General features: G+C 40.5%; 1 protein-coding gene across 5 annotated transcripts in view; it reads left to right on the top strand.

Annotated features, from left to right (window-relative positions):
* The window catches only part of PEMT (phosphatidylethanolamine N-methyltransferase), a 185,071-nt gene extending 170,379 nt beyond the window's left edge, over nucleotides 1-14,692 (top strand). For all 5 annotated transcript variants that reach the window (XM_072597076.1, XM_072597072.1, XM_072597073.1 and 2 more), the window contains 2 exons: nucleotides 8,223-8,297; nucleotides 14,340-14,692. In XM_072597076.1, coding sequence (XP_072453177.1) covers nucleotides 8,223-8,297; nucleotides 14,340-14,397 — 133 coding nt within the window. In that variant the 3' untranslated portion in view covers nucleotides 14,398-14,692. The remainder of the gene's footprint in view (nucleotides 1-8,222; nucleotides 8,298-14,339) is intronic.
* Nucleotides 14,693-15,119: the final 427 nt, after the last annotated feature.

Below are 15,119 nucleotides of genomic sequence, written 5' to 3'. Positions count from 1 at the left end.
TAATTTTAGTTTATGCAATATTCTGAGGTGTTCATAAGCTTCACCAAACTGCTAAAAGATCTTTGATGAAAAAAAAAAGTTTAAGAATTTCTTATACTGAGAATTCTTTGCCAACTTAGAAGCACGTATTCCACCCTCTATGGCTTGAGTGGCACCCTTCAGAACCTGGTAGTCAACAAGTCAAGTCACTGTGGTGTATTGAATAACTACTATGGGCCTACTGCTGTAAATATGGCCTGTATAAACTCTAGCAGTTCTTATTCCAACCCTCGCTTGCACTGACTGACTGGGTCTCCAGGCCTGTCTATCTCTCAGTCTCAGGCTGCTGCTGAGTGGTTATTGTGTTTTCTAATGCCACCAGATCTGAACTCCCAATTCCTGTGTCTACTCAGTATCCTTACCCGTGATCAGCTCCCTAATATCATCTAACCAATTAACATCAATTAGCTTTTACAAGGGAATTTTTACTTCAAAGATACAGCAAGAACCAAATTATAAAAACATTTCCTCAAACCAGAGCATACTCTGCTCTCTGTCATCTCAGTCCCTAGAGAAAATGAACTCAGAATTAAAGCTGATGCTATAAAAACATTCACCTCACCAAAATCACTCCCACATGTGGTCTTTCTGAATTCCCTGCCTCACTTGCAGGACGCAGCATCTCTCAGCTGCCAGATCAATTCCCTTCTGGTCTGGATCTCTGGTTGTTCCTTGGGACTACAGTGTCATCTCACTAGCTTGGCCACAGCAATATATGCCATGAACTTCTGGTAGTTTTTCAGACCTTTGATCATCTCATAAGGTCCTGTACCAAAGGAAAGAACATAGACAGAGATGACCCCATCCTAGACACAGGTTTACCTAACAGGTGAAGTGCTGGGCTTTTAATAAATGATCATTGATTGATTGATTGTGGAAATAATACTCCCTTTCAGGATTGTTGTGAGGATCAGGTGAGATCATGAATGTGCAAGAGCTTTGAAAAGTTCAAAGCTGTACAAAAGGAGAAGAGATGAACTTTGACCTCAAGGAACTCTCCATCTAGACAGGGTGACAATTCTAACACACAAGAATGATGGCAGTTTATGAAAAACAACCCTTATCTCTGTTCTCATTAACCACACAGTCTGGTTATTCCCTTTCACACCCCACCAGAACCTAGAGGAACCTCCTACCAACTTTGTTTCCAACTCTTTATCTTGGCCATGGTGGAGCTCAGATCTAGTCTTCTCACCCTCCCCTGCTGAGAGGGAGCTAGGGTTGCCATGGATAGAGCACTGGATTTGGAGACATGAGTTCAAATCTGTCCCTAAGATTCTTACTAGCTGTGTGATCTTCTACTTACCTCAGTTTCCTCGCCTATAAAAATAAAGGCCATAGTAACACCTGCTTCACAGGGTTGTTCTGAGAATAAAATGAGATATTTGTAAAGTTCTTTGTAAACCTTAAGCTCTGGATCTCTCTCTAATGGCCATCATCATTATTATCTATGATGATTTATTATCAGCCTGAGGGGTCATCTTTAGCAGAGGGTTCTAGGAATCTGCCACATTCTGTTCTGAATTTTTAATCAGTTACTTGGAAGAAGTTACAGATGGAATATGTATCAGATTTGTAGATGACACGAGGGTGGAAGGAAGAGGTATCACAGTGAACCACAGAGATAGGTTCCAAAAAGATTTCAACAGTCTAGAATGCTGAGTCAAGACTAAGGTAGCTCAGATAATGTAGTGAAAATCAAGTCCCTCAAATAAGGGATCAGGTTCACTTTAGGGGCCTCATTCATTATTCCACACATATAGAACATTGCATGTAGATCTCTTCAGTGTGTTAACTAGTTAAATCAACTGAATTTTCTCTTTTTTCTTTTTCTTTTAAAAGTTTTTTTTTAATATTATAAGAGATAGCTCTCTAGGAATATTTGGGAGAGAGATACGGGAGAAAATCTGAACAACATAAAGACAAAAAAATGAGTAAAATTCTGGGTTTTTTTAAAGCTGGCATTTTACCCCAACATAGGGGAGATCCCCCCCAAAGGGCATTACCCTGGGAGAAGGCAGTAGCTGTAATATGTCCAGAGTGGGAAGTGTATATATTTAGTGATAGATCTAGACTAGGAGAAATGAGAGCATGGGGAAGTCACCTTTTCTGAGACAGAGTACCTGTATAAGCTCCTCAGGGGAGGCTGGTACCCAGAATGGGGGTGGGAGATGGGAAGGGGAATGATGTAGTCTCAGAGATGAAATGTCATGAGGAAATCAGTCATGTCATGGATAGAGAGAGAGTAGGACTGAACCATACAATTTAATACAGAGTAATTTTTTACTGTTTGTTTTAATGTTTCTGTCCAACATTACTTCTAATGAATTGATATTTTTCTATGTATAAGGCACAGCAAAAAGGCACTAAGTCATCAGGCGTTAATTAAATGCCTACTCTGTTAGAAACTGTGCTAAACACCAAGGATACAAAGAAAGGCGCAAAAAAAAACTTCCCAGCTCTCAAGGAATTTACAGTGTAATGGAGAAGGGGGGAAGGATGGGTATGGATGATGAGGCAAGATCTATCAAGGCAACAATATAGAAATTAGTTAGAAGAGGGAACTCAAATTCAGTAATTCAAAAGCTTTAACCCCATAAAGAGACTAAAGAAAAACAAAGAAGAAACAAAGAAATGTCTAATATGTTAATAAAAGAAAAATCAGAATAAACTGAAAGGGTAGAGAAATAGCAAATAGAACAAGACCAAGGAAAACTTCTTTTTTAAAGTCATAGTAAAAAAATTAAGACATGTGAAGGAGACAGGATGGGAGATTTTTAACTGAGAGCTAAAAGGGAAGGAGTAATATAGGGGAAGAGATAAATAAACAAATAAAAGAAATCAGTAACAGAAATAAAATTTTTAAAATCGGGTAAGGGTAGATATACAGGGACAGAGGAAAGGGAAAGAACCTGTGAGGAATAAATAGATATTAAGGCACAGAGAGTAAATTAACATTAAAAAAGGAAAAGATACTAAATATATCCTTTATAGACCATAACAATAAAAATAGTAATTAATATAGAGAGCACAAACAAAAAATGCAGAGTTCGTTGAAGCCTCCATAACCATATCTTTCCTCCCTCCTGATCACCCTCCTTCCCCGCTTAAGTAAAAGTTAACACTTTTATTATTATTCATTTCGCAGCAACATGCCAGTCTGTAAAGTATGATCCTTATAATAAGGGAATGTCTTGAAGGGGCAGATCTTACCTTGGGATAAAATAATAAAAGCAGTAATTTGCTTCATTGTTGTTCAGTCAAGTCTAACTCTTCATGGCCCCATTTGGGATTTTCTTGGCCAAGATACTCCAGTGGTTTGCCATTTCCTTCTCTAGCTCATTGTATAGATGAGTATCTGAGGCAAGCAGGGTACAGCACAGCTAGTAAGTGTCTGAGGCTGGACCTGACTTCACTATTCACTGCACTACCCAACTGCCCAATAGTTCCTTAAAGCTTATGAAGCACTTTTACCCTAGGAGGCTACAATAACTTTATTTAAGAGGATGAGACAGTGTATCAAAGTTCCTGACATGAAGCAAATGGACCTAAGAGGAAAACTTATATCCCTGAGAACACTGATTAACAAAATAGAAAAAGGAAGATTTATCAAATTGAATATTAAAAATTAGAAAACCAATCCAAAAATGCACCAAGAAAAAGGAATCTTGAAAACCAAAACAGATTTTAAATTTATTTTTTTTTGGGGGGGGGGGATGTAATCAGAAAATATGGACTGATAAAAACTAAAAGTTGATTCTTTGAAAAGATTAAGCAGCATCAATAAAATGTCAGCCCACCCTGACATTTGAAAAGGAAAATCAAATTTACAAAATAAAAAATGAACAAAATGAAATCACAACAAGCAAAAATAAAAATAATTATCAGTATATACACTGTTATATCATCCAGACTTGATAGAGCACTCAGTCAACAATTCACAAGCATTTATTAAGCATGGAATGTATGCAAAGCACTGAGGACACAGAAAGCAAAAATCAACCCCCATCTTCAAGGAGCTCACAGTCTAATAATGGGAGAAAAAACATGCAAACCTGCTGTGGAATAGCAAGCTATGTGCAGGATAAATTGGGATTAATCTCAGAAGGAAGGCACCTCATTAGCATTAAGGGGGAAACAGGGAAAGGCTTCTTGCAGAAGGTGAAGTTTTAGCTGAGCCTTGAAGGAAGCCAGGGAATGCGGGAGGCAGAGGTGAGAAGGAAGAGCATTATAGGCATGGGGACAGACAGAACGTGCCTGTACCTGAGAGATGGAGTGCCTTGTCTGAACTACAGCTAGGAGGCTGGTGTCACTGGATCAAAGAGTACATAGGGTAGCTGACTGGGGAGTGGGGTGAGAGGGAGTTGGGTATAAGAAGACTAAACAAGAAGGAGGCACTTTCTGAAGAGCTCTGAACTCCAAACAGGATTTTCTATTTCATCCTAGGGGTAATAAGGAGCCTCTGGCATTTATTGAGTGAGGGGGGTGACGCTTCAGGAAAATCACTTTGACAGCTGAGTGGACTGGAGTAAGGAGACACCCCAGGGAGACAGACCAGCAGGCTATTAGAATATGTAGGCATGAGGTGATGCGGCAGTGTCAGAGGAGATAAGGGGCCTTATATGAGAGACGCTGTGAAGGTAAAAATCACCCAGACTGTCAAAGTCCACAAGACTCATCAACATATTGAATAGAGGTAGCTGAGAGCAAGTCTGAGGGTATGTCACCTACTTTGCAAGCCTGGATGACTGAGGATGTGACGGTGCTTTTGACAGTAACAGGGAGTTATCTATAAAAATATAGAATACCCAAATTAATGCTATGTAGAGAGATCTTAAAACAATCCAATTCCAGAAGAATAACTAATTTTATAAAGGATCTACCAAAGGCAGTGGGGAATACTGGTCCAGATGAATTTACAAGAACATTTGATCAACTTTTTAAAGAACAACAGATGCTTTTGCTGTGCAAATTAATCCCCCTAAAATGGGAAAGAAAACACTATCAGACTCTTTTTTGCAAAACAAATTAAACATAACCAGCATAAGTGGAAAGAATGACAACAGCAAAATAACAGAAACAGAATGCTCTGAAATGATAGTGACCAAGCTCTGCCTCCAAGGACGACGTGGAAAGTGATGTCTCCCCATTTTGATTTATTTATTTTTTTACAGACTATGGATTTGTAACACTGCATATAATGTGTGTGTGTGTGTGTGTGTGTGTGTGTGTGTGTGTGTGTGTGTGTGTGTGTGATTTCTTGGTTAATTTTATTGCATTTTTTTTCCTCTTTGTTAGAAGAGTGGTTCTCTGCAAGGCTGTCTAACGTAGAAAATAAACTTCTTGAGGGCAGAGACCATTTCATTTTTTCTTTGTATTTGTGTGATAGCACAAGGCCGGGCACACAATGAAGTACAATGATTGAATGAACAAAAGAAAAATGTTTTCCGTAAATAGGCACAAGATGTACAGTGAAAGATGAGTGTTTTATTTTCTTTTTGATGCACTCATCTGTAATGCCTGGACTTTGGACACTCAGGTACACAGATTCTCCCTGGGGTAGACTCAGGGGAGGTACTAGGACTTGATCATATGCAGTAAGTATTTATCATTACCACTAACAATAAACATTTATAGATCACCTATTGCATGTAAAGCTTGGTATTAGCTCTTAGAATGCAAACATATAAAAGCCACAATCCTTGCCTTCAAAGAGATTAAAATCTATTTAGAAAACTACTCCACAGCCCCATATTCAAAGAACATTTCTGGGTCTATGTACTAATCTGAACCAGCCTTTTGATATTGATCAAGTTCAAGGTATTCCAGTTTTCTAGAGAATAAACACAGTCTGGCAAGGGAGGATAGTAATGCCACCTTACATTTCTGTAGCCTTTTTAACCAACCTGTAGCCTATCTGCCTCTCAGTGACCAGTAGCCAAAAGTGGTCTGTGATTCACCTATAGAAGGTGAGCCTGAGTCCCCCATCCTTGTTCTGGAAACCTCATAATCATTATAAATGTAAGGAAGCTTCCTTGGAGATAAACTTGGTATAGTAGAAATATTACTAGCTGTACTGAGGGCTTGGGATCCAACCCCTGATGCTTATTAGTGCATGACTTTGGACAAATCACAACCTCTCTGAGCCTCTGTTTCCTCATGTGTAAAAGAGGAGTTGGACTGAATGTGCTCCAAGGTCCCTTCCAGCACTAAAGCTGATCATGTGATCTGCTGCCTCTCAGATCTCCTTCAGTGTCAGAGAATCATACAAACCCTCCAGACAGATATGAATAAATGTGAGGAGGTAAGCATAGGGAAGACACATTGAATGTGGAATCGAAAGACCCAGTTTTTAATCCAGTTCTGCTACTTACTTACTGTGGTTGTGTTGCGGTTTAAACTCTGCCCACCCAGGGATACCAAAAACTGTCAGGGTTTCATGATGTGTTGTGGTGAAACCTTCTCAAAGAATTCAGAGTCAGACCACCTCTGATCCAAGTACAGGCATTTATTGAGACTGACACTTCTCCTGAAGTGAGGCTCCAAGAGGAACCAGCAACTTCAGAGAAAGCAAGATGGATTTTTATAGGGTAAAGATGCAAATGCATAACAAAAATTATGAATATTAAAAAGGCAGGAGAAGTTTGTTAAGGGATTAGGTAATAGGGGAGGGGTACTAGGCATGGTGGAACTGCTGATGCAATTACCCACAATGCATACCTTGGGGAGGGGTATGTATGTATATATGATAATGATATTATAATAAGCCTCTCTACAGTATATGTTCACTCAGTTCTTTACTATTACTGCTCAGATGCCTACTTAGGGAAAGTCCCTTCTATTGTTTTGGGGTTCACATCCTGCTTGGGTATCCTGCTACTTTCTGACTTCCTGAGTATTGTGATCCTGTCTGAGACTAAATGGATGTGGTTGTGGTTGAGTGCATGGACACATCTGCTGTTTCTGTAAGAAAGATGAGGAATAGGTCTAGGGGCAGCAGCTAGCTAGAGGCAGTACCTGGGATCCCATCACATGGACATGCCTTCTGTTCTGTGAGAAATAGGAGTTAACAGACACACCTGTTGTTCTAGTGAGCAGTGAGGCATGTATGGAGAAGTTAGGATATAGAGTGTGTATATGTAGGGCAGTGGGCTTGCAGTTCAGTGGGGCCTATAAGGAAGTTAGAATACTGGGGCTGGGGGCAGCTTTATTAGAATTCCATCAGTTGAATTACTTCTTGTCTCTCTGGGGCTATTTTGTTGTTTTTTTTTTTAATTACAAAATGAAGAGGTTAAACCAGACAATCCTTGAGTTCCCTTCCACCTCTCAAATCCAGTGATTTTTAAGGGGCAATGAGAACTCCTCAAAGTGAAGAGACCCACAGAAGCTGGTTTTAATTTTTAAGGTAAAATTCACTGTGAAATCAAAATAATGGAAACCAGGTATAGTTATCCCTTCCACAGCAAGTCTTTCCCCACATCAGTTTCCATATATCTCCAGTCAGCACAATAAATTAAATGGAAATTTTGGGAGAGTTTTGCAGAAGCCTGACGATATACAAAGGCCAGCAGGTGACACAGAAAAATTTTAGTAACTCAAAAATGCATAAACTATATGTCCAGTGTTGTATGATATCAACATATTTTATCTTTTAATACCATAAATGTACCAAAACTTTACAATAAGGTACTGTAAACACCCCACAAAAGAAAAAGAAAAATTCAGCTTTATTCCTTGGTACAAAGGGTGGTCCAAAACATTTTATGAGGATTTTCTAGATGGGGGGGCCTCACTTGTAACAACCCTCCTTCCAAAGTGCATTCCCCCCCCCCCCCCCCCAGCTGCCATAATGTGGAAGGGATAACTGTAGTTTGCTTCCTAAAAGGAGAGGGGATCCTCCTCTACCCTAAGCTCACATGCTTTAAAAATGACATATATAGAAATCATGGACCATCAGAATTACAAGGAACCTTCAATGGTATTAGAGACCATCTAAGCTAATTCCCTTATTTTATAAGTGAGGAAACTGAGACCTAGAGCAGTGTGATCCATTCAAAGTTGTATAGCTAGTTGGGGCAGAGCCAGGGCTAGAATTTTATGCAAATACTTAAGCATTCTCTCTCATCCCTTCCCCTCCCCTCCCTTCCCTTCTCCTCCTCTCCTTCTCCCTCTCTCTTTTCCAGGAATGCCAGCCCTACAGGCCTCCTGCTGACCGTCGTTGTAGCTCTCACCTACGCAGTTGCCATTTTATATGAAGAGTAAGTAGCTTTGAAGCATGGCATCTTTAGCATGGTCAGAGATGATGGACTGAGGAGGTGGGGAGCAGGAATGAGACTAGACAGAGCCTGGCTCACTTCTAGTTCCCTGACTTAGAGAGAATGATTGATTCTTCCTCTCTTGAGGACAGTGGGGGACTTACGCATGGCCCAGGGAACCAGTCTGACCTTTTGGATGCCCTCACTAGACTCATTAACCACTGCCTGTGTCACTGGTAACTGGATCTGTTACCAGTGAAGAGGAAGGTAGAAATGAGGTGGCTTTAGTATCCACCTGGGGCAGGACACAGCTGGTAACACATCTGGCTTCTCTCCTGCCTTTGGGTAAGGGCTTTGTTAATTAGGCATCATCTCAGGAGTGGAGCTCTCCTCACCTCATCTCCCTGCCTTTCCCTGCTCTTTTAACCCATGTTTCTTTCTCCCAGCATTATGCCCACAAACCTCTCCTGTGTGAAGAGAAACTGCTCTACTTCAGTCAATGGAACTATGAGGATAAAGGATGTTTGCAAGTCAAATAATCACAGCTCAAGAGCATAGACTCTGAATCCAACTCTGAAAGTAGTTCTTAGTAGTAGTTAGACTCTTCTCTGATGTCCTTTATTCCATGACCTTGTCCTAGCAAAGAAGTTGGCAAAGGGAAATGGGTTATACTGACCAGGCCCAAGGACACCTTGAACTTGGAGCTTGGAACCTCATGAAAGGAGGAAACTCATCCCAGAGTCCATATCAAAAAAAAAGTGGTCTCTTTGCAAAAATTTTATTAGAAACTAAAACCTAGGATCATTTAAGTCAGCTAAAAATGTCGATGGACAGAATCCTGGAAGGATGTTCCATCTCACCATACCAAATAGTAGGAGACCCCAGATTCAAAAAACTCAGCAAGGACAAGAAAAGGATAAGTGAATGAACTCACCACCAAGTAATTCTTACAGAAAAAAGAATTGAAAACCATCTCACCAGCCCATCACTCTTACAGCTTCCATCACTTCTGTCCCCATTGTTTCCAACTCCCTTCCCTCCCCACCCCCAGCACTAGGCCTGGGGCCAACCCTTGTGGCTGTGACAGTTTTAGACAGATTTTTTTCAGTTACTTTTGGCAATCCACTAGGGGGTCCCCATACTCAGAATGGATGGAGATCCCCTTATTCACTAACTTCCTCTCATTCCCCCATTACTGTCAGCGTGCTGGCCTGGAGCAGCAATACAACCTAAATGACTAGACAGTTTTAACTACCAGACTTTGGAAGTTAATCCTTTGGTAGATTGTTTCCTTCTACCAGGATGAGTTAAAACCCACGAATCATTACAGCTCCATAGCTCAAGAAGGAAAGGGGGCATGGCTGAGGAGGCTGGAGGACAAGAAAGTAGAGGAAGCAAGACATCAGAAATATGGCACCGATTAGAATTCATTAACCCAGCACCAGAGGAAATGGGGCCAGATGAGAGAGGGAGAGAAAGATGGAGAAGAGTACTCTCTCTTAGTACTCTCTATATAGTATCCTTGGAGACCTTCCTCTAACCCTTTTACAAATAGCCCAAAAAGTCAGTTACATAGAGCATCATAGCATAGTAAAGGCTTAGAATAGGCCTCCCTGCATTGTACAATTGGGGGTCTCCTTACCGCAGTGTTCCACTTGGTCACCCTCATTCATTGAGGAAGGCAGATGGCATCCAACTCTGATAGCCTTAACGGGGGAGCAGCAACGGTCAGTGCCAGACCTTCAGATGGAAAGCAATTGGCCACAAGCAACTGTTCATCCAGGATAGGGTAGCAAAGCAGACAGAGTGATGAAGAATGCCAGAAGCTGGCCGAGGAAGGGGAAAAAAGTTTCAGGAGAAAAAGCTCAGGCTGCAAAGGAAGGCAAAAATATCACCACAGACTCTGCAAGGCCCCAGTAACAGCAATGACGTAATTCAAGGATGGCTGGAAAGAGCAGTCAGAATTAAGTAAAAAGAGCAGGAAATAAGGAATCGGAGCCCTGAAGGAAAAGATTAGCAAGTCTAATCCAACAGTAAATTATCTGTAAAGTGTCTGGCGGAATGGGAATGCAAAAATGCAGAGGCAGAAGGAGAATGAGTGGAAAAAATGTTTTTTCTAAGAAGATTAGAATGTGTAAGAGCAAGATTATACTAAACAGGAAAAACACAACACCCTTTCCCCATCGTTGGACAGAATTAGAAAAATGTTACTTATAGCAATAAGACAAAAATGGCGAAGAGAATACTGAACTGGCTCTATTTTCAAAGGCATAATGGTATACCTTTCAAAAAAAACTGCACAGCCCCTAACACGCCCTAAATTGGAATATTTAATAAGTACAGTAAGGTAACAAAGACAAAATAAATCCATAAGAAAAATCAACAGCACTTCTCTACAGTGTTTTTTTTAAAAGGAATGAAATTTGAAAGAGAAATCCCATTGAAAATAACTACAAAACATACCTAAAATATATGGGAGTTAACTTGGAGACACGGAAAATTATAGGAATACAACTATGAATCACTCTTGACAGAAATAGAGAGATTGAAAAAACTGGAGAGAGATTCACTACTTACAGTTGGCCCATGTCAGTATAATACACATTGCAATACTGTTCTGACTTACAAATTTAGCCAATCAGGGACTGTAGAAATGTTTTGCTTTTTTTTGAACTAGACAAGTTAAGTCAACAAGCATTATTTATTTATTTAACACCTTCCATGTCCCAGCCACAGTGATAAGCACATAGGACACAAAGGAGGGCTGTGCTCTGAAGGAGCTCAGTCTCTAATGGGGGAGAAACATTCAAACAACTGTGTATATATGTGTATATACCTGAGAGGGTGGGGGGAAGCTTGAGGATGGACAAAAACATAAAATAATCCATTGAGAAGAACAAAAGGCCTAGAATCTCAAGAGAGATAATTAGCAAAAAAGTGTGAATGTAGCATAGTAATATACTAGACTCGAAACTAAATTATAAAACTAATCATCAAAACTATATGGTCCTGATTGAAAAAAACAATAACAGAAAAGAAAATCAGTGAACCAGATTACTTAATTAAGCAAGAGTCAAAGCAATGGGGAAGAGTAGTCTGATAAACCCAAGAACATAAATTATTCGGGGAAAGACTTTTTTTTACAAGGACTGCTAAGAAAACTGGAAAGTAATTGGCAGAAATTAGGTTTACAGGAACACCTTACAAATAGCTATTAAACGCACAGCCTTCAGTCCCATCAAAGCCACACTCCCAAGTGCACTGGAGTAAATTAAAATATAATGGGAAATACTTAACAAAATGAATAAAAGACAATAAAACATAGGTATTATTAATAGGTGGTTTTCTAACTCAATATACAGCCCACAGGGGTCCTTATATATGCCTTAGTAGCCCCCATTTCTATTTCAGTTTGCCATCAGTGCCTTATGCCATATAACACAATAAACTCAAAATGGCAATGTTAGCTAAATATAAAAAAGAAAGGTCTACAGCCTTGCCACTCTGAACGTACCGGATCTTGGCTAAGCAGGATCGAGCCTGGTTAGTACTTGGATGGGAAACCTGTATCAGATGTCATAAAGTCTGGAGTCATTCCATGAGCAATTTTCAAAAGAATTGCAAATTATAAACAGCGTTGGAAACATGCTCCAAATCACTCATTGCAATAGAAATGTAGATTAAAACAACTGTGTAGTTGACAAATTGACAAAGATGACAGTAGTCACTGTTGAAGAGATAAAAGGATATGAAGAAACTCAGATTGCTCCACTCTGGATGAACTGTGATACAGGGAATTAATTATTCTGGACTTGAATTTGGAATTCTGTAAGAAAAAGTAGCAACATCCTCTGGCCCAGCTGGTCCTCCTCCTGGGTCCAAGATAGAAACAAAAAATGCACCAAAACATAGCAGCATTCTTTTTATCAAAGGAACTAGAAGTAGAAACAACATAGGTCCCCAATAATCGCAGAATGGCTAAAAAAATAACCAGGGTATATAAATGTAATGAAAGTAAGTAAGAAATAGCAAGACCTTAAAACACTGAGAAGAACTGTGTTCAAAACATGGCGTTAGGTGAGGAAATTGAGGTACAAAGAGGTCGAGTTGGAAAAAAAGAGAAAAGAAATAGCAAATGAGGGACCCAGGAGGTATGAGAAGATTTGTATGAACTGATGCAGACTGAGATAAGCCAGACCAAAAGAATAATATACACGATGACTGCAACATTGTAAATAAAAAAGATCACTAAAAGGAAGTCAAACTATGCATAACTGAGAAACCAACAAAGATCTCAAGGAACAGACAACGGAATAGACTTTCTCCCTTACTACAGAGAGGTGGGGGGAACGCTGGAACCGAATACTGTGTTCTTGTCAGCTGTTGTCACGCTATCAGATACACATGGCTGCAAGAAGCTGTAGCTTGCACAGTGGCCACAACCCATAAGACTATCTTAACAGATGGGCTAAACCAGGTTGAGAGTAATCTACAGGCCTCAAACCCATTGATGATTTAAGGGGTGTCTATTCAAGCATGTGAAGACTTCCCCCAGCAGAATGAATAGATAAGAACAGTTTCTTCCACTGACCATGAAGGCAACTGAAGCTAGCTCTATGTAGCGCTTAGAGCTTCATCAGACATGGAAGATGCCAAGGTCATCCATTAGATCCAAGCCCATCTCCTGTTGTCCTGACTTTTGGCCTGCTCTAGACTTCAGTGACTCGGGAGGAGAGAGTGAGGCTGACAACTTCGCCCAACTCTGCCTCACTTAAATCCAATTCATGAACAAGTCAAGACTCATCCAATCAGATATTTTTACTTAATTGTTTTTCTTTGTCACAAAGGTCATGGGGGTCTAAAATGGAGGCAAGCATGGCATGACTATATCATAAAAACAAATAGTAGGACATATTAAAAAATATTATTCTTGCCTAAGTACAGACCCCGTGTCAGATTCTGAGGGAGATTGAGAAATGTTTGCAAGATTGTCTCTCTATCCTAAAGGACTTAGCTTTTTATAGGGGAACTAATTCATGCACACAAGTAACTAATATAGATACTATAATGTGATGAGTGTCACAGTTAGTAGTGTATATACGGTCAGTACTTAAAGGACTGGAAAGAACTTTAGTTTCTAGTTCAATCTCAGCCATCTCCTCACATCACAGGTGAGAAACCTGGGAAAGTGACTTTTCTAAGACAGATAAGTAGTAGAGCCAGCATCCCAAATCCAGCAGACCCTCCATTGTACCATACCTCCTTCCTCTGTGTACTGGCATGCCCCAGGGAAGTCTTCCCACAGAACACAATATCTGAGTTGGACCTTGAAAAGACAGATAGGATTTGAGTAAATGGGTGGGGATATTCCAGGGAAAGTCAGGATGCACAGAGAGTATCCAGGGAATGATGACTCCACTGTGTCTGCAGTAGAGGAGAATAATGTGAAATGTGGCTAGAAAGTCAGATTCAGGGGGCTTGTAGTAGAGGGTCATTCTAAAGAATTTAGGCATAATCCCTTAGGCTGCGGGGATCATTCTGAAAAAGACTGATCATCATGGTTCCCCTTTACTTTTACCCTTTTGTATCTCATCCCCAAAATTGGGGGCAAAGAAAGGTACTGAAGAAGGCAGATAGAACTCCCAAGAAAGTGGGATATATATCCTCAGCCTAAACATTTCATCAGACCCCTATCCCTAAATAGGGGACAGGTGAGAACATATGGTCATTCTATGAGGGAACTTAGTCTGCAACTCCTGGGGTCTGAGAAGGGTGCTCTTGGGCAGGGGCTGGGAATGGAGGCATCTAGCTAAGGGCCACCTGGGTAAGAAGGCTTAGTTGCCTACTCTACTGCCAGTATCTGGATAATCTGAGAGTAATTGCTCAAAACTTTGGTGCTGGGAGGAGAGAGAAGATCTTCCTTGAAAAACAATTGGCTAATGGTTTTTTCTCATCTCTGCCCTCTCTTCCTTATCCCTTTCTTCCCCTTACTCTAATCCTTTCCCCACCCACACCCACCCCCACCAAAAAAACCACCTCATACAGGCCTTTCACTGAGAAGATCTACCAGCAAAAATCTCCGAAGTCAAAGAAGAATAAATAAATTCTGGCAGGATGTGTTGGAGAATGGGTGGTAGAAGGAGTCGGGCTGGCTGCATTGCTGGAAGCCAAGCTCTGTCGGCTACATGTGTTGGATAATTTCAGCTGAAATGCTTGGTGACCTCTTGGGTACTCCAGCCCCTCTCCACCCCACCAGGGACTCAGAGTGGTAACATAAAGTGCCTTTTAAAACTGCCTCCTGGGGGCTAGGGGCTGGGGGAGTACACCACTGGGTACGTGCCCTCACCCACCCACCCCCAACTTCCCAATTCAATAATAAAATAATAACCTAATTCATATCTACCTTTCCGTTCATCTTTCCATACATGAGTACAGTAAGTAAGAGCAAGAATTCTTGGTATCTTGAATAATCAGCAGACACTGAGTAAAACCTACAAAGTAATACAATTATCCCTTCCATAACTCAGGGGTTAGAGACATGGCGCTTCTGCAATCTGGCAATTCTGTGAAAAATTCTTTTGCCCTCTCTTCATACCAGAGAAGAAATCCGAATTTTTTTCTTTTTCTTTTATGTGGTGTTTATAGTACCTTATTATAAAATGTGGGTTAAGTATTTGGTCATAGACTCTGTATCATCTACAGGCCTTGGCATGTCATCTGTGGCTTGCACAAAACTCCCCCTAAATTCCTATTTAACTTCTTATCCTCACCCAAGATATATCAAAACCACAATGGGGAAAGTCTCAGTGTGGAAGATATAACTGT

Source organism: Notamacropus eugenii, chromosome 3 (genome assembly GCF_028372415.1).
Source record: "Notamacropus eugenii isolate mMacEug1 chromosome 3, mMacEug1.pri_v2, whole genome shotgun sequence".
NCBI lineage: Eukaryota > Metazoa > Chordata > Mammalia > Diprotodontia > Macropodidae > Notamacropus > Notamacropus eugenii.
The sequence above is the reverse complement of the archived record's forward strand: the minus strand, read 5'-3'. Positions and strand labels throughout refer to the sequence as shown.